Source organism: Sorghum bicolor, chromosome 2 (assembly GCF_000003195.3).
Source record: "Sorghum bicolor cultivar BTx623 chromosome 2, Sorghum_bicolor_NCBIv3, whole genome shotgun sequence".
Lineage (NCBI taxonomy): Eukaryota > Viridiplantae > Streptophyta > Magnoliopsida > Poales > Poaceae > Sorghum > Sorghum bicolor.
In genome coordinates this window covers 62,368,956-62,393,347 of record NC_012871.2, presented here as the reverse complement: position 1 = coordinate 62,393,347, position 24,392 = coordinate 62,368,956, and the positions used below count along the sequence as shown (strand labels likewise).

Here is a 24,392-nt window from a genome sequence, read left to right as displayed (position 1 = left end):
AGGCTCAGAATGGGAGGAATAAACTACTACCTCCATGCGTTCCAACAAAACCATCTTAATTTTTTAAACTAAATTTATAAAAAAGTATCGATATTTATGATTAAAATTATTGTTATACTATATCTATAGTGTTTCATAGATTGATACATTTCTTTTTTTTGCGAGACCCAGACGCTCGTATATACGAGCACACACTCACTCTTATGAACGCACACACGCACATCTTACCTCGATGAGCACTATGAACGCGCGCACACACACATCTTACCCCTATGAGCACCTCCGAAAAATCGAGTTGGATCAGACGCTTCGTTGTCGACGAGCACGTCGTCAACCGCTGAAAGTATAGCGCCGTTAAATCTTAAAATAAATCCAAAAAAATACGAGCACTCATGTTAAGTTAGGAAGTTGAACCTAGGTGGACAGGTTCCACCACAAGAAACCCAACTAGCTGAGATCTATGACTCTTCTCTATACATGTACGAATGTACCCATGTTAAGTCAGGCACTTAAATCTATGTGGACAGGTTCCACCATAGAAAACCCAACTAGCTAATCTATAACTCTTCTCTATACACATATAGTCACATTTTAGATGATTATAAGAACTGAACTAGAATCACATCCTTTTTCTAGGATGAAGGTAGTATAGGTGTATCAGTTATGCATATGTGGGATCAAAAGCATGTCCTCTAAGTGTAGAAACGTCGTTCCACTCTTGTCCATCAGCTACGTCGGCAAGTCCTTGCACCCATTATATTCCCTCCGCTTGTTTTAAATTTTATTAACAGTAGATTAAAAATCATTAAATATACGTTTTGACCATCAATTTCTCTTTCAATACCTCATACAAAATTAAAATAAATATATATAGATATGCTTTGACTATTAATATCTCTTGCAGTCTACTACTTCCGGTCCATCACAAAAACTTGATGTTTTAGTTGTCATAACTCCTTTCGCAAAAAAAAAACTTTTGTCATAACTCAAACTATCTTGTTTGATCAAATTTATAGAGAATATTGTCAGCATTTACTATATCAGATAGATATACTATGAAAATATATTTTATGATTACTTTATGATACATATTTGGTGATAAAATATTTGTATTCTTTTTTATAAACTTTGTCAATCTGTTAGGACAAAATTAAAACATTTTAAAAGATTTATGGAGATAGTAACTATTACTAATTGAAGCGCTAAATTTCTAAACTAAACAATTTCATAACCCACGTGACCATGACCACATCTGGTCCACACTACTCGAGATGTTAATCTTTTCCTCAAAGCATTATTTGTGTATTAGTATTTTTAAAACAAAAGAAGTGATTACAATTGCACTCCAATATAGATATGTCATAATAATTCAAAAATGTGTAAGATTACCTATAGTAACAACTTACACAAATGTATAACTTTAATTGAATTCTTAGTATATGAGTTGTTAAATGTACATTTCACGATTACTACAACATAGAATTACATATTTATGGCTCGTGCTATCATGCATGCATTGATAATTTTAATTGGCAAAGTAGGCAACTTAGACAAAACTTTAGAGTTTACTTACATTATGCATATCTTAATGGATGGGTGGGTAATGTACATGCAAATTTAAATGGTTACTTTAGATTAATATTTTCATAATGGCACATGTGGATAGTTTTGATACATATCTACAGGTGTTGGTACTTTATGTTATCTTTCGTAAGTTGAGCTGACGGTAGTCTTTCTTTAGAAGATACATATCTAATTAATGACTATGATTATGAAGCTTAGTTGGTCAGAATCTTTGGGAACCAACCTACTCGGATTCAGGTCATTATTTGACATGGATGCTCACTATATTCAGATTTACGGAGTGTTGGTAGGTGACGCAATACTACATAACCAACCTTCACTGTTGGTTTATGTGAAACCGACAATGATAAACTTTTATTGTCGGTTCTTAACATCAATATCAGAAAATGACTCGGGATCCCAAAAACTGGCAATGAAGGTCATCAACTCATTATTAGTGTCAGTTGGTGGCTCGAACTGGTGTAGATATGTCATTACTGATTTGTGGCTTGAACCAACAGTGATATTAAGTTATAATTGTCGACTTCTAGTGACAATAATAGTTGCACAGCCTTTTCCATGCTCTCCCTACATCGTATACGTAGCGGCTATTCTTCATCAAAATGTTCATAAAGGTCTTAGATTTTAAAGCACAGGCTTGATCTTCTTGTTTTAAGGTTAGTTATAGGCATTCACTCCTTTGAATTCTCATCCTAGAGACAGTGTTGAGTAAGGCCTTGTTTATTAGATGCAAAATTTTTTTGGATTTTGACACTGTAGCACTTACGTTTGTATTTGACAAACATTGTCTAATCATGAACTAACTAGACTTAAAATATTCGTCTCGTAATTTACAGGTAAATTGTAGAATTAGTTATTTTTATCTATATTTAATGCTTAATGCATGTGCCACAAAATTTAATGTGATGAAGAATCATATAAACTTTTGGGTTTTGAGTGTATCTAAGGCCTTGTTTAGTTGTCAAAAATTTTGGATTATGGGTACTGTAGCACTTTTGTTTGTTTGTGGCAAATATTATCCTATAATAGACTAATTGGGGTCAAAAGATTCATCTCGTGATTTATAGAAAAACTGTGTAGTTAGTTTTTTTCGTCTAAATTTAATACTTCATGCATGTGACGCAAGATTTGATGTGACGAGGAATCTTGAAATTTTTTGGAAACTAAACAAGGCCTAAACATGCCCTAAAAATGAACCTTTCTCCATCAGACGTTCCAAGAAGTACAAAGAAGGTCGTCATGATACATATACAAACGTTGGAAATCGGTTCGACATGCTCCTAGCTAACGACTGAGCGCTGTCCAAGAGCACCGCCGTGACTGGCGGTGGACGGTACCAGGGACTGGTTCGGTATGCAGTGTGGGAGCAGCTCCAGCTGATGGGACGAATGCTCGACGTATTGACCCGTCAGTAAAAAGCAGGCAAATTTTGGCGAAAAAGTGAGCGACTTGAGCGCTACAGACCTGGCATCTCGCACAGATCGCCGCCACGACCCATTATTAGGGCGCACTCGTGGCGGACTCTGAGCGCACGGGGCATCGTGAAGCGAAGTGTCTCTCTTCTCTAGCCGCAGGGACGGGAACGGGCCGGGAGACCAGCCTTCGTCGTCTCGCTCGCTCCCCTCCCCTGCCATGGAGACTGAGCCTGTATCACTGTTCGCCCTATCACACGTAGCGGTAGCTCAGCCCAGTGCCCACTCCGGCCTATATGGGCATCGCATCTCGTTACTACACCCAGACGGCCAGACCGATGCCCATGCATGCGTGCTGTGCAGGCCGCAGAGCTGCGTCGCGCTACGACCCGGCCGGAAACCTACATACTGGTCATGAGCAGCCGCTGCAGCAGGAAGCAGAGCTCGCAGGGCGTGCAGGATAGAGACCGATGAGCGAGGAGCAGTCGGCAATTGTTTTTTTTCTTTCTAGGGTACTGCATTTGCTTCTACCGTAGTGTTGGAGTACTACTCGTATATGCAGCTCCTTTTTTGTACATACTATTTTGTCTTTTCATTTGCTCAGCGTTGTGCCGTTGTTGTGTGGGGCCAAGGGGGTGAACGTTTAGACCTCCTACAAATTTCCAAGATTCTCCATCAAATTAAATCTTTAGAGTATTAAATATAGATAAAAAATAATTAATTATATAATTCATCTATAATTTGTAAGATAAATTTTTTAAATCTAATTAATAGTTAAACAATAATTATTATACAAACGGTAGTGCTATAATAGTTGAATTTAAAAAATTTCGCAAACTAAAACAGCGTGGAATCCCGAAGAGAATGGCGGTTCAGCACTAGTTTTTCCTCCTCTATCTGCTCGAAAGCCGGTCGTGGGATTCGGAGTGTGCTGTTTATCTCTTCTCTACACTAACGTCATCGTCTACTTAGTCTATAATTAGATAAAAATTGTCAAATATAAACGAAAGTGCTACATTATGAAAATACAAAAACTTTTCAGAACTAAACAAGGCCTTTGTTCTAAATCCAAAAAAAATTTAGATTTCTCGTCACATCGAATCTTTAAACGCATGCATAGATCACTAAATATAAACAAAAATAAAAACTAATTACGCAGTTTATCTGTGATTTGCGAGATGAAACTTTTTAGGCTAGTTAGTCCATGATTGGACATATTTATCAAATACAAACGAAAATATTATAATGTACATTTTACAAAAAAAAAACTAAACAAGGCCCTAACCAATACAAAGACCGAATCCACGTAGCCACGTTCGATTGCTGACAGTTAAAAAAAAATCAACACCCAATACGACATACGGGTATACATTACATCTAGTAAAGAATAAGATACATGCGATTCTCACGGAAATTTCAACATGAAATGGTTGATTTCAGCGGAAACAAAGAAGGTTCTCGTGTTTCAAATGGAACTTCAAATGGGCAAGACCATCTGGATATTATGATGTACTCCGTACGAGGATATGATCAGTATATATATGAACAAATAGAAACAAGGACAGCGTACGACGCATCCATTCAGCCACGATACTAGTACTGCTAAAGGAATGTGTTAAGGAGATTGTACCATCATATTCATAGCGCAATGATCATGCTGAAACACTGGCTTCTGATGTGGGTATAGTAGTGTGGGTACCGTCGTGTCGGTCGGCCTCAGAACAATCCAAATCAAAAGAACGTGGAGTTGGTGTCGTCTCTTCTCGAAAAAGAGCGGAAAGTGCGAGCAGTAGACTTCGGCTTTTAAATAAACAGCAACTCAGAATAATTGGCTGCGCGTGCGGCAACAATGCGAAATCTCTTTCGAACGTGAATAAGTTGTACAGCACAGTCCCTGGCCCTCTCGGTTAGATCGGTTATAAAGACTCGGGCCTTGTTTAGTTTCGAAAAGCGAAAATTTTTCGGTACTGTAGTATTTTCGTTTGTTTGTGACAACTATTATCTAATCATGGACTAACTAGGATCAAAAGATTTGTCTCGTGATTTACAGTTAAACTGTGTAATTAGTTTTTGTTTTTGTCTATATTTAATGTTTCATGCATGTGCCACAAGATTCGATGTGACGGGGAATCTTGAAAACTTTTTAGTTTTCAGAGTGAACTAAACAAGGCCTCGTTTTGGCCAAATGGTCATCGGATTAGGTGCTATAAAAAAAAAGCTAGAAACACATTAAAATTGGTTAGGTTAACCGGTTGACCTTTATCTAGTAAGAACAAGCATAGAGCCAAGTAATTAGCTATAGTTCAATTTGTTTTAAGAGCCAAACTATATAAGTATACTATTGCTCTCGTCGTCCGACCGACCACCCCCGGCTGTGACACGCCAAAATGAGCCAGGTCGCCTATTATGTTCCACTATGCAACACACGACGTCGTTGCGCGCACCCGCTTCGCCGTCATGCCGAGAGAACTTCGTTGTCCGCATCGTTGGACATCAGGCCTATGCTCGCCGCTCGGAGCCGCTCCACCATGCGGACGCACAGTGCACATCCTTGCGCCGCTACGCGTTGCCCTTCCGCGCAGCTTTGTGCGTCAGCCCACGACCACGAGTGCCCCCACCCCATGACACGTGCTCGTGGCCACCCAGGATTTGTTTAGTTCACCTAAAATTTTAAAAAAAAATTAAGATTTTTTGTTACATTAAATCTTATAACACATATATAAAACATTAAATATAATTAAAAATAAAAGTTAATTATACAGATTATCTGTAATTTACGAGATGAATCTTTTAAATCTAGTTAGCATATAATTGGATAATATTTGTTAAATATCAACGAAAATGCTCGCACCCGCCCCATCGTGGCTGGCCATCCCCTTGTTGCTAAAGATGGCAACGAGTATAAACCTATTGAGTTTTGCCATCTCAAACCCATGCCCATGAACATAAATTATATCCATTAAAAAATTCATGATTCGTCACGGGTTTAATTTTGTGTCTAAATCCATGCTCATCGGGTCACTGGTACTTAACGGGTTGTCTGTATCCGCCACAGCACGTCACAAGATGATCATCTAGTCAAGTGAGCACGTTTACTTTATAGCACACCAAAATACTTAAAGTTGAATCACTTGGCGAGGTGAGATTCATGTTGTGTATTATTGCTCCTCCGCAATAGACGTTTGCGAGTTGTGACAGAAACACTTAGCTTCAGTATGCACTCGGCCACGACCTGCTAATGCTCAGTGCCAACACCCATCATATATCCTTGAGTCCAAACAGACTGAGTGCATGCACTAAGCCCCATTAGCTAACTGCAGCTTTCACATAAGGAGCTTTTGCTTAAAAAACGTATGGAACATGTATGTTCGTTGTTTCATTTATTTTTTCTTGCATTCCGTACTTTATGTACTCTAATTTTGTTGTGTGATGATATATTGAACCGAGTTTAAAAATTTATGGGTTTGCGGGTTTGGGTATTACACACCCAGACCTATGCACTTAAACACGCTGGGTCTAGCTTTTGTCCCATTAATAAACCCACGGATAACAAAAATGACTCATATTCTTATCTAAGGCCGGTCTCAGTGGCCCGTTTCAATGTACTGTTTCTAAAACAAATCCGCTGACAGGGCATCAATGAAACGAATAATAAAACCACTTCCACAATGCATGAGTTTTACCTTGACGTTTCCTAGACTGGGCAAAGCATTTAATTACTGCAAAATGATTGGATCGCATGCAAGATGGTGAAACGATTTAGCGCTCAGTGAGGATTTTATTCCGTTTCACCGCGTAGGAAACAAAACCCGTAGGGTTTCATCATGGTGAAATTACATTCTTCTCTCTTCTCTTCATTTCATGTAAAAAGTGCAGTTTTACTGACATGGCGCTCTAATAAATATGTATAATATTTTGATAAAACTTTCACTGACACTGGCCTAATAGAGAAAAGTCCATTACTCCTTGCGCACTGCTCGTGTGCAAGCGCGGACAGCGGAGACCAGTCCAGACTCGAGAGGCGCGCCGTGCGCGTACTACGCAGGTTCCTACAGCTTTTCAGTGGAATCGCCCGACGCCGTGCTCGCGGAAGAGATACCGTGCGTGCTTTCCCTGTGCTGTCTCGCTCATCTTTCTGTTGTGTCCAGGCCTCCAGTCCAGTGGCACAGGCACCGGATTAGGAGTTTTAGGACCTGAGAGAATAATATATGATAAGTTTATATAATTTTCAACTAGGCAAATAGTATAGATATTTTCCAACCAACCATCTAATGTAAGGGTTAAGCATTTGTACGGATCCCATCGTTTTTGAATTTAAAGATTGAATATTCATACTATGTTTGAACAGATAGATATGATGTCGATGTCTATTTATATCTTAGCCAAACTACCTCTAACTGAATCTAAACACTATAGCGATCCATATTTATATATGTAGGTATATGACCATATATGTCTTTACTCGTGTGAGAATCTCCAACGGTTTTGTATTTTATCTCTGGTAAAATATGAAGTCTGCCAACTCTCAAATCAATATGGAAAAGAGAAAAAAAGTTACCTCTAATGGTTTAGCAAAATTGAGTTGGTAAAACCCATAGTGTGGATTCAATGGTTATTTTTTAAGGCGAAAATTTACTTCGCGTCGTCAACTCCAAGATCCAAGCAACAGCCGGCACCAACACATAAATCTTAGGCACCATAGAAACCCGATGCACATACTGGAAGGATGAATCCCTGGCCATGGCGTACGTACCTCCCCCACAACTGGCTTGATGAAGATCGTCTCCCCCACAACCGGCGTTGATGTCCAGCGATATGCAGAACTGAAAGATTGCGACCTTCAACTTTCCGCGAGAAGAAAATGGCGGCGGCAGGGGAATCACACGCGGGAAAGAAAAACGCGTTGGGCTATGCAATGCCAAGCACAATACATGGCTGGCATATATGCCAAACTTGGCCAGGAATTTGTCAAGTTAACAAAAATGCAAAGCCCATTTGTTAAACCGTTGGATAGAAGTTTTTAAGACTTTTTTTTACAAAAACAAAAATACAAAGCCTATTTACAAAACCTTTGGAGATGCTCATATGACCAAAGTAAAATATATAAATACACAATTTTATACTATTACTAGTTAGAGGCATCTAACTAGTATCTACGTTAATCCTCATATTTTCTAGAAACAATAAAACTCATAGAAATTCCTACAAAAAATAGAAAGATCTGGCTATCAATTTGAGACTCTAGTTAGCATTTATATAATAATTATTGATACTCAATCTATTTTTCCTTACAATATTATCCATTTCTGTTAGTATAAAAGACAATGTAAAACAGTAAAATGATAAAAGTTATCCATAATATCACTTGACAACATAAAATGTGCAAGCTAGAGTGCGAATGCATGATCCAAATGCTCACCGCTGCCACCGCAAAAGTGTGGTTAGGTGGGGTGGGGGGGTGGGGGGGGGGGGGGGGGGGGGAGGAGGAAGCGAGTGAGCTAGCTAGGGTTTAGGATGCGCATGCCGTTTTATATACGCTACTAAACCGTCTAGTTTAGAAATTTGAGGTATTTGTGGATTTGATGTGCGTGTATGCATTGGGCTGCGCTGAGGGCGGCGCGGACGGAGCAAATTCTCGCGTGACGTGACGACTTCCTTTTTTTTACATTTAGGGCATGTTTAGATTGGAGTTGAAAATTTTTTGAGTGTCACATCAGATATATCAGAAGGATGTCGGGAGGGATTTTTAGAAACTAATAAAAAACAAATTACATAGTTCGTCAGGAAACTGCAAGACAAATCTATTAAGCATAATTAATCTATCATTAGCACATGTGGGTTACTGTAGCACTTAAGACTAATCATGGACCAACTAGGCTTAAAAGATTCGTCTCGTGATTTTCAACCAAACTGTGTAATTAGTTTATTTTTTATCTATATTTAATGTTTTATGCATGTGTCCAAAGATTCGATGTGATGGATGAAAATTTTTTGGGTAGAGAACTAAACAGGGCCAGTCTTTTTTTCTAAAACAAATTTACATTTAGTTCCTTATATGACATAAATTTATTTTTGGATCTTGAGGGTCGACGTCAAAATTTATGATTCCGAGATAACACATGTTGGTACTACAAGTCTTAACTTCAAGGTGCCTAGCTATGCACAACAAGACATTCTAAGTGGTATTGACGTGGCTTGTACCTAGAGCCATAGATCTTGACACCGACCTTGGAGCCGAGATCTGTGGCTCCGATCTCGGGGCCATGGGTCCTAGTGCCGAGCTTGGATTTTTAAAAAGAAATCTTACTGTCTCAGCTTACTCTCATTTGTTCCTCCTCCTCTCGGATTCTTGCCGCCGAGCTTGGATTCTGAGACAAATTTTACTGCCTGAGTCTATTCTTATTTGTTCCTCCTCCCTCTCGGATTCTTGCTCTTCATAGAAACAACTACATAATATCGAAGTCTCTAGACATCCAAAATAAACAAAATTCATACAGTCTAAATATATTGTCTAACTACATCGCCTAGTAACCTAACTAAATATCTATCTAAATTTTCTATCTACCTATATAAAATAAAATTGCTATAACTATATTTTCTAACTACCTAACTACCTATCAAATCTAAATGTAGAAGTAGATTACTAGTTATATCATATAGTTATCTAGTTTAATTCTATATATAGCTAATCTAGTTATAGTTATCTAGTTCTATAGTTAAATTTGGTAGATAGTTAGGCAATGTAGTTAGTAAATTTATTTTATATAGGTAGATAGCAAATTTAGATATATATTTAGTTAGGTTATTTTGTGATGTAGTTAGGCAATGTATTTGGACTGTATAAATTTTATTTATTTTGAATATCTAAAGACTTTGATATTATGTAGTTGCTTCTATGGAGAGCAAGAACCTGAGAGGGAGGAGGAACAAATGAGAGTAGACTTAGACAATAAAATTTGGTTAAGCTCAGCGCCAGGATCCATAGCTTCGAGGTTGGCACCAAGATATGTGGCTCTGAGATACTAGCCACGTCAGTACTACTTAGGATACCCTATTGTGCATGGCTAGACACCTCGAAATTAAAATTTATGACGTCGAGATGTGTCACCTCGGAACCATAAGTTATGGCGTCGATTCATAGGGTCTAAAGATAAGTTTACATATTACATAACAGACCAAATGTAAGTTTGTTTAAGAAAAAAGCCAAAATGTAAAAAATTAGGCCCCTGGGACCCTCCGGCGGCTGGAGTGCAATGGAGGAGCAGGAGCAGGACCGAGGACGACGGAGGATTCTGGCGTTGTTTTGACCACAACCGCCGGCTACCGTCCAGAACGGACCATCTCCTGGAATGTCTCCAAGCATTATTATCGCTTCGAGAGGTCCGATCCGGAGAGGGCGTGAGGCGAGCTTAGCTTGACGAGTTCAAAAATCCTCTTTGGAGTCAGATAGTAACTTGTGTACTTGAAAACACTTCTGTCTGTAGCTAACGGTGGACTAATTCCCCTCGTGGTGGGTTTTTTTTTATAAGAAAGAAAATTATATTACATAGTGATATCAGTTGTTACTGAATATACATGGACGTGGACGTGCTTGGCTCTTGCAGAAAACCGAACAGTACATGCATGATCCACATCAGAATTCAGACCTGCGTACTACTCCGGTTTTCCAAGAAAACAAGAAGTCAAGGGAGAAACTTCTTTTATCCCAATCAAGTACAGTTCACGACGGGTTTAACAACAATAATTAATTCCGCGGTCATGCATGATGCATGTCCTGGTCTTCTAGAAATTTCCTTGTCAAACACTCAAAGAACCTTCTTCTGCTTACAACCATTGACTATCAAGATTCAAGAAGCAAGCCTGCTTGTAGGAGCACACCAAATCATCAGGATAAACTAAACAGATCCTGCGGGTGCATTTTTTTTCTCGAACATGTGCCGAAGCACAAGTAAAAGAGGAAAATCATGCGGGTGCAATGCATCGCAGCTGCGACCGGTCAGCGGTCAGTGATGGCCACCCGCTCTAGTCAATTCAGCAGAGCAGCCGAGCAGGGAGCTCCAGGAAATGGAACGGAAAGACAGACCTCTGGAAGAGGGAGGCCAAACGGAAGCAGAACAGAACACACAAGCTAATAAAAAATATCTCATGTGCTGCCGCGCATCTCCGCCGATCCTTCGCTAATCGCCCACACCCCCACCAGATTCGCCGCCTACCCTGCACGAGGTTGTCTGTGCATCAACAGCGGCGGCAAAGCCACGGGACAGGGGGTTTCCGAACATTCTCTAGCTACTTTGCTTTAAAGCATCATCATCATTTATTCATTTCGTTACTAGACGAGGCCTTGTTTAGTTCCCATCAAAATCCAAATTCTTTTTTCAAGATTCTCCATCACATCGAATCTTGCGGCACATGCATGAAGCATTAAATATAGACAAAAACAAAAACTAATTACATAGTTTGTCTGTAAATCATAAGACGAATCTTTTGACCCTAGTTAGTCTATGATTGGATAATATTTACCACAAACAAACGAAAGTGCTAGAGTAGCGAAATCCAAAAAGATTTCACATCTAAACTAAGATATAAAGTAGTACTACTACGTACTTGTTGTGCTATACTGCTATTTTATATGAACCATCAATTTTCTCACATGTTACATGACGAAGTGCACTGTTGCTGCTTTTTGTGAGGAAAGAGTGCTCTAAATTCTAATCTGCCTTTTGGGACTCCCTAATTCATTCCACGTATGCTTTAGGGCACTCCCTATACCCATTAATTTTTATAGACACTATATATATAAAAATTATAATTCTAATGGATAGTTCCTATAGAATATTTTTATATCCAATCACATTCATTCTCTCTTCATTCTTAGCCAATTATATCACTTCATGTCTTGGATTTTGTGTAGATATGGTTTCTAACTTAGACTCAGTTTCTATAATTTTTACTCTCTTTTTCAATAACTACATTGTCATATCAGCAAAATGTTTAAATGACACTGCAATTAATGTCTATAAAAAACACAATGGACAGTGCATTGGGAGTGCCCTTATGTAGAGAAATGTGTTGCTACGACACATCACGAGACCGCCACTGCCACCCATAGACCGTGCGGCACCGTGGCCTGTGGCCATGAGTGTCATATTTACCGGCTTGCTTTGTTTTCCTTGCTAAATTTTAGATGACTAAAACTATTTTACTTATTTTTAGGTAATTAGTAATACTAAACTATTTTAGTTTTTTTAATAAGTGTGTTTGAAAATTTAGTTAGTAAAGTGATTACAATTTTAGGAGAGAAATGAAACAAGCCCTAGGTGCCGCACCGGCCAACCCCAGATGTCGCCCATGCGGCGGATGTTGTTGTCCAATGCCCACTCACGCCGTTAGTTCATGCATGCGGCCCGCAAAGTCGAAACAATGAACGGCTATGAACACATACACGCAATTTGGGTGCATACCCACGCAAAGTGAAATTGTGGTAAATTGATCCATTCTCGCTTGTGATGCCCACCCCAAAACTTACCTAGCAGTGGGGCATCTCCATAACACATTGTCTCATTTACAAATTACAACCGCCTTAGGATTCCACCTTTTAAGATCGTTGTCTTGGAAATTTGGGTGCTTTTAGTTTTAAAAACTATATGCACGTGGCATAACGAATATGGAGTGGGTAATCACGGCGACGCACGTGTATTTGTGTTTCGTAATAAATAATAATGGTAATGGACTAACGAGTACAAGAAGTACAAGATAAATAACACATAATAAGGTGCCATAATGCCACATCAAAAGGTAAACAACCTATAATTATGCTTAACCGGTGTGTGACTGATCCTTTCGTTAACCGTTAGACTTACATGCATCCAAATTATGCTTTGTGAACTATTATATACTTCCTTGAGCTTGGCCCCCTATTTTTAAAGGTTCATGTGTCATGTGTGGCCGTGTGGGTCATCTTTGGACTTTGGCCCTATAAGGGCCTGTTTAGATTTGAAATTTTTTTGGTCTAAAGAGAAAAATTTTTATGAAATTGAGGCCTGAGAACTAAACGGGGCTAAAAAATGCAAATATACACGTACTCCCATGAAAGCTCACCAATGACAACTGCAACTGCATGCAGCCCAAGTTGTCATTGGTGGGCTTCCATAGTAGTGTGTGCACAGTTGCAGCCTAAAATTTTGGCTCTAAATTTTTTTTTGCCCCGTTTAGTTCTCGGGCTCTAATTTCACAAAAATTTTTCTCTTTGGGCCAAAAAATTTCAAATCTAAACGGGCCCTTAATAAAAATACTAAAATCGATGCAATGGCACATTGAAGAACTTTCACTAAGCAACTTTTTTTCTACGCATGTTTAAATCATTTTATTTTCTTAAATCCTGACTTTGGAGCTGAAGCAGTACCAATTAGACTCTGGGGTTGAAATACCAGCTCGCTGAGGGCAGTGGAACACGCCACTACGGTTTGGTGGAGATCTGTCTAATCCTTTCAGCGACTTATTTGTTTGCGTAATCAATTCGAAGTGGATCTTATATCATTATTCATTTGTATATATGCATTCCCACCAAGGGACAAGCAAGCTACCGGCCCTGCTACAACTACAATATACGACGCCGCCCGTGCCCGTCCGGCAACGTCTCCCGCTCCCTCTCCCATATAAACGCTCAAGTTCTCGCCGTCTTCCCGTCTCCTCCAGACTCCCACAACCCCCCACCGGCCACCGCCGTCGCTTCGTCCTTACCACTCAACACCACCACTAGTGCCAATGGACACGACACTCCTGCGGAGCAATGGCCGCCGCCGCCTCCTGCCCTTCTTCCTTCTCTTGCTCGCTGCCGCCGATCTCACGGCGGTGCAGGGCCAGCAGGGGCAGCAGCAGCAGCAAGGGGGATACTACCAGCAGCAGAGCTTCAGCCCGTCCATGGCCATCGTCATCGTGGTGCTCATCGCCGCCTTCTTCTTCCTCGGCTTCTTCTCCATCTACGTCCGCCACTGCTACGCCGGCGGCGACAGCAGCAACTCCACGGACCCGGCCGGCCCCAACGGCGCCGCCGCGCGGTCCCGGCGCCAGCAGCGCGGGCTCGACGCCGCCGTGCTGGAGTCCTTCCCCACCATGGCGTACGCCGACGTGAAGGCGCACAAGGCCGGCAAGGGCGCGCTCGAGTGCGCCGTGTGCCTCAGCGAGTTCGACGACGACGAGACGCTGCGCCTGCTGCCCAAGTGCTCCCACGTCTTCCACCCGGACTGCATCGACACGTGGCTCGCCTCCCACGTCACCTGCCCCGTCTGCCGCGCCAACCTCGTCCCCGGCGCCGACGACAACGCCCCGCCGGCCGACGGCGACGACGCGCCTGAGCTGCCGCTGCCGGCGGCTCCCGCGCAGGAGCCGTTGCCGTCGCCGCCCACGTCCGCGCCGCCGGCGGCTCCTGCTGCTGCGGTGGTCATTGACGTGGACGAGACAGAGGAGGAGAGGATCATCAGAGAGGAGACCGACGAGCTGATGCGCATCGGCAGCGTGAAGCGCGCGCTGCGCTCCAAGTCCGGCCGCGCGCCCGCGGGGTTCCCGCGCTCGCACTCGACGGGGCACTCGCTCGCGGTGTCAGCCGGCACCGAGAGGTTCACCCTGCGTCTGCCCGACCACGTGCTCCGGGACCTCGCCGCGGCGGGGAAGCTCCAGCGCACCAGGAGCCTAGTCGCGTTCCGCTCCAGCCGCGGCGGCAGCACGCGCCGTGGCGTCAGCGTCAGGAACGGGGCCGGGGCCGGGGCCGGCGGCGAAGGCAGCAGCCGCGCCGGGAGGAGCATCCGGCTGGGCCAGTCAGGGCGGTGGCCGTCGTTCCTGGCGCGGACGTTCTCCACGAGGCTTCCCGCGTGGGGGTCGCGGTCGACGCGCAGGGGCGTCGAGACGGACGGGTCCAGCAAGGGCGGCAGGGCGGCCGGCGTCGTCGCCGGCGCGAAGTCAGTGGAACAGGACGACCAGGCGGGCGCGCCAGGACAACGTGTTTGACCGCTTCTCCCTGTCCTGGTCAAACGGTGGCTGCTAGGAAACTCTTGGTGCTTTCGTCGCCGTCGCGGAGGAAATTTTTTTGGCAGTTGAATTTGGGAGAGAACGTGCTTGATCGCGCTGCTCCTTCGGTCCTTCTTCTAGAATCTGGACGCGTGTTGTATTCATTTTTTTTTGTTAAGAAAACATGTACATAAAATTAGTACTGTAATTTTTTTTCTTGAGGATCAAGATACATACTTGTACAAGTACACACACGTACCTTATCTCTTATACATTTAAAAGACATGATTTTCTTTGAAATGCAATCTTTTTTTCTTTTTTTTGTTGATGCAAGTAATAGGAATCATGTGGTAGATAAAGATGCGCCAAATGTTTCTCCCTAAGCACGTGTATGGTTGCAAACCACCCACTCATGCTTCTCTAGAAGGCCCTTAAAACATTTTTCTTTTGCGATTAAGACCATTGATGAAACGTTGATCGATGGGTGCCTTGCCTACCCTCCAAATGTCAGCGCTCAGCGGAACCCTGTTCTTGAATGTTGAGGAGAAAATCTATGGCCTTGTTTTTGTCACCCTAAAATCCAAAATCTTTTCCAAATTCTCTGTCACATCTAATCTTGCGGCACATGTATAAAGCACTAAATATAGAAAACTAATTGCACAGTTTGTCTGTAATTTACGAGCCGAATATTTTAAATCTGCTTAGTCTATAGTTAGATAATAATTGTTAAATACAAACAAAAATAATATAATATCAAAATCAAAAACATTTTAGAGCTAAACAAGGCTTATGTATGCACTCTAAAAAAAACGCATCCATCGATGCGTCAGGCCGTGCATCACCCCACCCATCAGACACGATTAATGGTGCTCAAGCTGTTCGAATGTTCGATTCGTTCTGTCCCTGGTTGACGTGTTGTTTCCTCTGTGAACAGGAAGCTGGCACGTTCGCCCTGTTTTGGTTGACAGATCTTTGTAGGTTGTTTTTTTTTTCTTTAGACAGCAGATGAAACCTGGACCATCACTTGCTAGTTGCCACATACAACGAGCGTGTTCCGTTATGCTGACAGAGCTGCGGTTGCGCCTAAACCTATGTTTTTTTTTCGAATACACTGAATTTAGGCCGCAAATCATCACATTTATAGAAGATCAAATACATGACTTTGGCGTGCACAGGGCGTGCCCGAGAGAGAGTTAGCTAGATTCTGTTACTGCGAATGTCAATCGAAATAATTGGTTAGCCTTCCACTAACCATCTCTTATGCAGTGCTCTCCTCTTTTTAATGAAGGTCTAGGAAGCTTTGCTCCGCAGTTTGTTAAAAAAACTATATATTAGAAATTTTATTTCAACTATTAAGGTTGTATATGTATGTGGAGAGTATTCCTATGTAGTAACCTACTGAAGAAAATGAGCAGAAATGACCACATATAAGGGAGGAGGTTAGCCAACTCACCCTATGGTATGAGTGGCTATGCCATGAGCCCAATCAAGGTCAATCCTAGTCGAGTGTGAGAAAATACATTCATTTTCAAAGGCTGAGATGATCATCACTTAGATTCACAGATCGAAAATTACATGCAAAGAAACACATACCTCTCCAACTAACCTCCAAGAGATCATCCAAGATGTCAAACTCTGCACAAGAAGATTGGCGAGTGGGTAGCACAAGGGAGGTCAGTCGATCATTCATAGGGTCGTCTAACCCCTCCTTCATTCCCAATCAACCGTTAGAGGTCATCTAACCCCTCCTTGATTCCCAATCAACTGTTACCAACCTCCACAATAAAAACTACTATAAAAAATAATCTGAGTATGTGTGGGGAAGGGTTGTTGAGGCGTCGTATAGGTCGCCCAACCCTCCATATTAGGCAACCGACTCACAACTTGCTCCTAAGTACTCCCTGCTCCCATATCACGGTAGAGTGTGGTGCCATTTCTCAACACACAACAAGAAGTATCAAGCTAGCTATATGATCTCCATTTAGTAGTAGTTAGACTAGTTTATTTGAGACTTGGGGGGTTAGAGTCAAGTTGAGTTTATCTCAGGTTCCTGAAGCATCTTTGGAGTCCATTATAACTCTTAAATCCTTTTATAAGACTTTGAGCTTCAATATATTTATTGCCTCTATTGGCCTTTGAGTCAACTTACCTTCAACAGTCTACTTTATCCTAGTTGCATTAATATCTAGTTTAGACCTTAGTAATGTGGATACGTCTTAGTTCTATTTATTCAATCTTTTTACTAGCACAGGATCTCAGTCTGCATCGAATACTCTTTTAGAGTAAAATTAGAGTTGTATTCAATAGCATTAACTAATGTGCTCTAGGAAAATAGGAAATAGATATCCAAAAAAATTAAGAAAATACTCAGATCATTTTTACTGATGTGTAAACGTGTTTCGTAAACTTTCCACAAACCAATATTTTGTCATATTACCAAGTTATAGTTTCTTAAGTTTGACTTACTATATATTTAAAGGTAAAAATATCATTAAATTTGTCATGTTCGCAGTATATACTTATTTAGCGTCGTAATAAACTTTAGACACTTTAACCAATAATAATGCATCTAAAATTGCATTCTTTTGTGGTTGTATTTATTCAAATTTTTTAATATATAAAAAGGGACAGAACCACCTCAAATCAAGACGGAGGTGTAGTTTGAACAGTTTTGAAAGTAGACCCTTTTTTTGTGTTCGGAATTAGGCCGAAGCTAAATCAGCAGCCCAAAGGTAGCCCAAGCCCAACTGGTGCCCTGAGCCCACCCACCATCAGATGAGCATTATGATGCGCAGGGTATATTTTCAAATCCAACACACACGCAGTTGGTTTGATTTCTCTTGACGGAAATAACAAATGTTCCAAATACTGGGATGCAGATTAGCACGACAAACCGCTGGGAAAGTAGTTTATCTTGATGGTGTCTGCTTTGGTGCTAATCCCCAGCGAAGTGAAAAGCTTCGATGTTCGAACAAGGTCTTGTTTAGTTTAAAAAAGTTTTACAAAATTTTTCAGATTCTCCGTCGCATCGAATATTGCGACACATATATAGAGTATTAAGTATAGATAAAAACAATAACTATTATACAATTTGCCTGTAATTTGCAAGATAAATCTTTTAAACTTAGTTAGTCCATAATTAAATAATATTTATCAAATACAAATAAAGATGCTACAATGCTCATTTTGCCAAAAAATTTGGAACTAGGCCCTGTTTAGTTTCCCACCTAAAATTTTTTCATCCATCCCATCGAATCTTTGGACACATACATGAAACATTAAATGTACATAAAAGAATAAACTAATTACACAGTTTGGTTGAAAATCGCGAGACGAATCTTTTAAGCCTAGTTACTCTATGATTAGCCTTAAGTGCTACAGTAACCCACATGTGCTAATGACAAATTAATTATGGTTAATAGATTTGTCTTGCAGTTTCCTGACGAGCTATGTAATTTGTTTTTTTTATTAGTTTTTAAAAATCCCTCCCGACATCCTTCCGACACATCCGATGTGACACCTAAAAAATTTTTATCTCCAATCTAAACAGGGCCTAAACAAGACCCAACTGCGAGGTGAAAACTACAGTTAGAGCATCTCCAATTGTTTGGAAAAATGACTTACTATCTTTGTTTTTTTGAAAAAAGAAGAAAAATGATTCTCCAACAGTTTGGAATAAGACTTGCTAAAATTTTCCAAGTTGGAAAAAAGAGGAGCCGCGCGCGGATCTTTCCGCAGTCATCCTCGCTTGCTATCCCTCCCCCGCGCCTCCACTTCTCCTCCGCGTAGTGTGAAACTCTGCTGAAAGCTGCTGCTGCTAATCCATGTGTGAAAGCTGCTGCTGCTGCATGGCATACTGGTGGTGGCTGGAGGAAGCATGACGACGAAAGCTGCTGCTGCATGGCGTACTGAAAGCTGCTGCGTACTTTATGCTGGATGGAGGAAGCAAGGCGCTGCTGTTGCTGCTGCATGGTGTGCTGCTGCTGAAAGCTCGGCTGCGGTACGCGACCACACGAAGGGTCACCGCGAGTGCGAGGGGGGCAGAGGACGTAGATCATACAAAATTCTGTTGGACCGGTATATGTGGGCCTATTTTTCTATATTTACCAAACTCAATTTATCAAACTATTGGAGATATAAGAAAAATTAACTTGCCAAAAGGTTTAGCAAATTGCCAAATAATAATTTTTTTCAAATCGGTTTTTACAAACAATTAGAGATGCTCTAGTGAAAACTGAAAGGAAGTGATGTGATGTGCTGGCGCCATGGCGAGGCAAGATGTCGACGAGTGATAGATAACCGACGAGCAAGCTAATCCTTTCCTTTTCCAATCCTACACATCTGCTCAATCTCTCGATCAACTAAGACCTTGTTTAGTTCACCTAAAAACATCAAAAACTTTTCAAGATTCTTCGTTACATAGAATCTTGTGACACATGCATAGAGCATTAAATATAGATGAAAACAAAAATAAATTACACGTTTACCTATAAATCACGAGACAAATCTTTTAAGCCTAGTTACTCCATGATTAGACAATATTTATCAAATAAAAATAAAAATACTACAATGTCAAAATTTAAAAACTTTCTGAATCTAAACAAGGCCCAAACATGATTATCTGAAGGTTATTTGAAGGTATTTATCTAATTCTCTTCTATTGCAAATAGTACAAAGGCCTTGTTTAGTTCCTCATGAAAACTAAAAGCTTTCCAAAATTTCTCGTCACATCAAATCTTACGGCACATAAATAAAGTATTAAATATAGATTAGAAAAACTAATTATACAGTTTACATGTAATTTGCGAGATGAATCTTTTGAGCCTAGCTAGCCTATAATTAAACAATAATTGTCACATACAAACAAGAGTGTTACACTAGCTTGAAAAGTTTTCATAAAAAAACTAAACAAGGCCTAAGTGAAGCCTGTTCCATCAGCTGAGCTGCCAGATGATCAAGTGCCCAAGTGGTAACCCGGTACGCCTCGATCTGTTGAGCCAGGAGACCGGGTAAACCTTGTGTTGGTTAATATCTCACCAACATTTCATAGAGCAATCCGGCATATTGATTCGCTGACATCGATGCCCACCCAATTCCCTCCTATGTGTCATCTCGTGCGATTCTCAGCTTCGCACTCACGTCAACCAGTTGATTTGTTTGTTTTATCTACTACTATTTGTTTTTCTAGGAGTAGAGAGGAGGTTCCATGTAGCCGACAAACGTGTCACACTTATACTGGTCACCTGCGAATGTGAGGTTGCAATATCACAATCTTGTGCACTAGCTTGAATCGCGTTTAAATTATGTTATTAGGGGTTGTTCCTACACAACAAATTACGCCAAAATTATCCTGTTCACTTGAACTTATCTGCTCAATTTGTTCACTTGAACTTATCTGCTCAATTTGCCAGACATTCAGCAGTATTTCTCTCTCGCAATGAGGCCTTCTTTAGTCCGCCTTGTTTAGTTCCCAAAAATTTCAAGATTCTCGATCACATCGAATCTTTCGACACATATATGGTGTATTAAATATACATAAAAATAAAAACTAATTGCATAGTTTATCTATAAATCACGAGACGAATCTTTTAAGCCTAGTTACTTCATAATTAGACAATGTTTATCAAATAAAAACGAAAATGCTACTGTACCGAAAACTAAAAAGTTTTCAGAACTAAACAAGGACTAAATCAGCCTTGTCTGGAAAAAGGAAGTGATGCTATTTCAGTGACTTGTTTTTTATTTTGAGTCGTGCATCTATTATTGTTTTAGTATGATGCATTTACATTAATTCTCAAACCCTAAACCCTAAATTAAGTATCCCTCTTGTAACACCCAAAATGTGAATTTCAATTAATAGGAATTAATTGGTTTTATTTAAGAGTTTTCGTGAGCATTTAATGTAGCAAATAAATAATTTTTGTGAAAATTAAAATTTATCATAAGTTTAGTAATATGATTTTGTGCATTCATGCTGAGACATATTTTATTTTGTGTTGGTTGTTTTTGGTTAGAAATAAATTGTGCTTTCAAAATTCTATTTGGAGAATGTTTTGGAAAAGAAACCAGAAAAAAAAAAAAGGGGGAAAGCCTCTCTGGAATCTGGCCCAGCTTTCCCCTCCTCCCTCTTTGCGTTCGGCCCAGTCGCGCTCAGCTCGGCCCAGCTTGCGGCCCAGTGGCCACGCCACACGCGCGCGCGCCCTGATTCCCCTCCTTTCTGCCGCTGGCAACCAGGCCCCACATGGCAGCGCCCTGCTCTTCTTCTTCCCCGCGTATCCGACCGGGACTTTCCCCTCCGACGCCGAGCCGATCCCGAAAACACCGGGATCTCCTTGCTATCTTGTGCACCAAGCGCCTATAAAAGCTCAAGGACCTCCCCGCGACTTCCCTTTGCAGTTTTCCGCGTCCCGGGGTCCCTATCCGCCACGTTCATCGAGTTTTAGATCTCGCCGAGTTGGGAGCGAAGCTGCCGCCGCGACGCGCCTCTCCTGCTCCTTTTCGGCCTAAACGAACCTTCTCGGTGAGCTCGTGGCGCGTTTCTCCATCTCCCGGTGTCCTCGGTTCGAGTTTTGGTGCACGGATTTGAGAAGGGGTACGACGCCGGCGAGCTCAAGGCCTCGGGCCATGGCGCCACCGCGCCGGAGTGAGCAGCCGGCCGGCCGAACCGCCGTTGCCCCTGGGGCAAACCAGGACCCTCCGATCGGAAATCAAGGGCCCAGAATAGATCATACCGTTTCGGCCGCCATCTTGCTAAAGAGTCCCTGGGATTCTGGGGAATTTAAGCCGCGGTCCCTGGCGTCCTGGAAGGAATACGTTTTCCTGTTTTAAAAGCGTATTTTAGCTCGTAGCTCTCAGTTTACGTTTTCAGTTAATTACAGAAATGCCATTGATCTTGTTTAGCTTATAAAATACTCATTTCAACTCCGTTTTTATCCATTCAAATTGCGTTGGGTTCGTAATTATATGCTCTACATGTTAGAAACATTAGTTTACAGTTTTGAAACTTTTTAATTTTCTGGTACTATTTAATTAATTATTTCGCTATAGGAAATCTTAGAAAATTCATATCTTCCGCGTTTTAATTCCGATTTTCGTGAACTTTACGTTTAGGTGATCGTAGCGCTGCGTAGAATATTTTGGTGAACCTTTATAATTGTTTTACCACTGTTTGGTGTACTGTTCTAATTATAGTTTGTTTGCTTCGTGTATGATTGTCTACATTGGATTGCGCGTTGTTGTTTGATGATTGGGATTAGACGGTGAGCCGTACGTTGGTGACCAAGCCCAAGCTTTTGAGGACCAGCAAGCTCAGGAGAGCTTTGAGCAAGGCAAGTATAACTTGGGATTATCCTTGTTACCTATTTACTTATAATTACACATATATATCATATGCATGCTATCACCTTGTCGACCTTAGCAAAATCATAGATGATTGTTACATGGATTCCTTGTTACCTACTTGATATGCATTTGGTGTAGATGTGCTAGTGCTTGATATAATCCATGATCTTGTAAGATGATTAATAGCTATGCAATGAACATAAAGGAATGACAAATAACGATATGAGATCTTGTCTGTAAGTGATCACCGGGACAACAGTGCAACCATGAGGGCTATAATGGCTCTGGCTTTAGCTCAGTATGAAGAACTTTTCTAGCTTGTTAGAGGTTACCCGAAAGGGCGGAGGGGCTGAACCGACACGGGTATAGTGCGAGCCCCTGTCCCTATGTGTATAGGCTGCGCGTCATTGTGCCATTCGGAAGGGGGGTATCTATATCTGCTCGCAAAGGAAACCTTGCGGCCCTAACATGTTAGACGAACTTTTGAAAGGCTTCATAGTGATCCCTGCCGACCTCCCTAGGAAGGGGGTTAAGAGATTAGCTACCTCGGGCGAAAGGGTAAATCATGACTCATGGGTAAAGATGTACAACCTCTGCAGAGTGTAAAACTGGTATACTAGCCGTGCTCACGGTTATGAGCGGCCTTGGGGGTTCTTGCTGCGCCGACGATGAGCTTGTTAAGTTGTTATGTTCATTTGATTATCGTTTATGCTATGAGATTAATTATGCTTACACATGATCATGGGATTAATGGATTATTCATGCTTCCTTGACAATTGCTATTTAATTATGAACATGCTATCCACTATTAAAAGCTAAATGCAGTCAAACCAGTGTCAGCTACTTGAGCCTCATGAACCCCTGGTTATACTTGTTGAGTACGATATGTGCTCACTCTTGCTATTTCCCACCACTCCAGTCCACTAGAAAGAGTTGATTAGAAGGATGGAGTCATGAAGGATGTTCTCAGGATACAAGAAGTGCTAGGCATATGTTACCCCAGTCAACCGTCCCTGTGAAGATTGAGCCTAAAGATTAGTTATCATTCCGCGATACTCTGATGTAAGTGTCTATTATATGTATGTTTTCACTATATAACATTGTTTTCTGATACTGTTCCTTTCTGTTGTTGTATGTGTGGACTTCCTGGGCACACATATAGCTAGCCTGGTTTTGTTCCTTGAAACCGGGTGTGACAGAGTGGTATCAGAGCACCAGGATTCAGAATAGATGACAATGGTGTATTGTGGTTTGGAAAAAGGATATGTGTTCCGGAAGTGAAGGCTATTCGTGATACGATTCTGAGAGAGGCTCATGAGTCAGCCTATTCCATTCACCCTGGTAGCACCAAGATGTATCTAGATCTGAGGCAGAAGTACTGGTGGTATGGTTTAAAGAGAGATGTAGCTGAGTATGTTGCTTTGTGTGATACTTGTCAGCGAGTGAAAGCTGAACATCAGAGGCCAGCTGGACTGTTGCAACCAATGAAGATTCCGGAATGGAAGTGGGAAGAAGTGGGTATGGATTTTATAGTGGGGTTACCACGTACACAAAGAGGGTATGACTCAATATGGGTGGTAGTAGATCGTTTAACCAAGGTTGCTCATTTCATACCTGTCAAAACTTCATATAGTGGAGACCGGTTGGCAGAGTTGTACATGGAAAGAATTGTTTGTTTGCATGGAGTACCTAAGAAGATTGTGTCAGATAGGGGTACTCAATTCACATCTCACTTTTGGAAAGCAGTGCATGATTCCTTGGGAACAAAGTTGAATTTCAGTACAGCGTATCATCCACAGACAGATGGGCAGACCGAGAGGATAAATCAGATATTGGAGGATATGTTGAGAGCTTGTGCCTTGCAGTATGGGACTAGTTGGGACAAGAGTTTGCCATATGCAGAATTCTCCTACAACAACAGCTATCAGCAAAGTCTTAAGATGGCACCGTTCGAGGCACTGTATGGTCGGAAGTGCAGAACACCCTTGTTTTGGAATCAGACAGGAGAAACTCAGGTGTTTGGGACAGATGTGCTTAGACATGCAGAACAAC

The 24,392-nt window shown here is 41.4% G+C and overlaps 1 protein-coding gene across 1 annotated transcript; it reads left to right on the top strand.

Moving 5' to 3' along the window:
* LOC8063734 (E3 ubiquitin-protein ligase ATL6) lies at positions 13,488 to 15,299 on the top strand. The gene has a single exon (XM_002462475.2). It carries the CDS (start codon positions 13,761 to 13,763, stop codon positions 14,997 to 14,999), a length of 1,239 nt encoding a protein of 412 aa, XP_002462520.1. The 5' UTR covers positions 13,488 to 13,760; the 3' UTR covers positions 15,000 to 15,299.

Excerpts from the sequence above, each read along its gene's own strand:
- LOC8063734 (XM_002462475.2), top strand. The coding sequence starts at position 13,761 with ATGGACACGACACTCCTGCGGAGCAATGGCCGCCGCCGCCTCCTGCCC.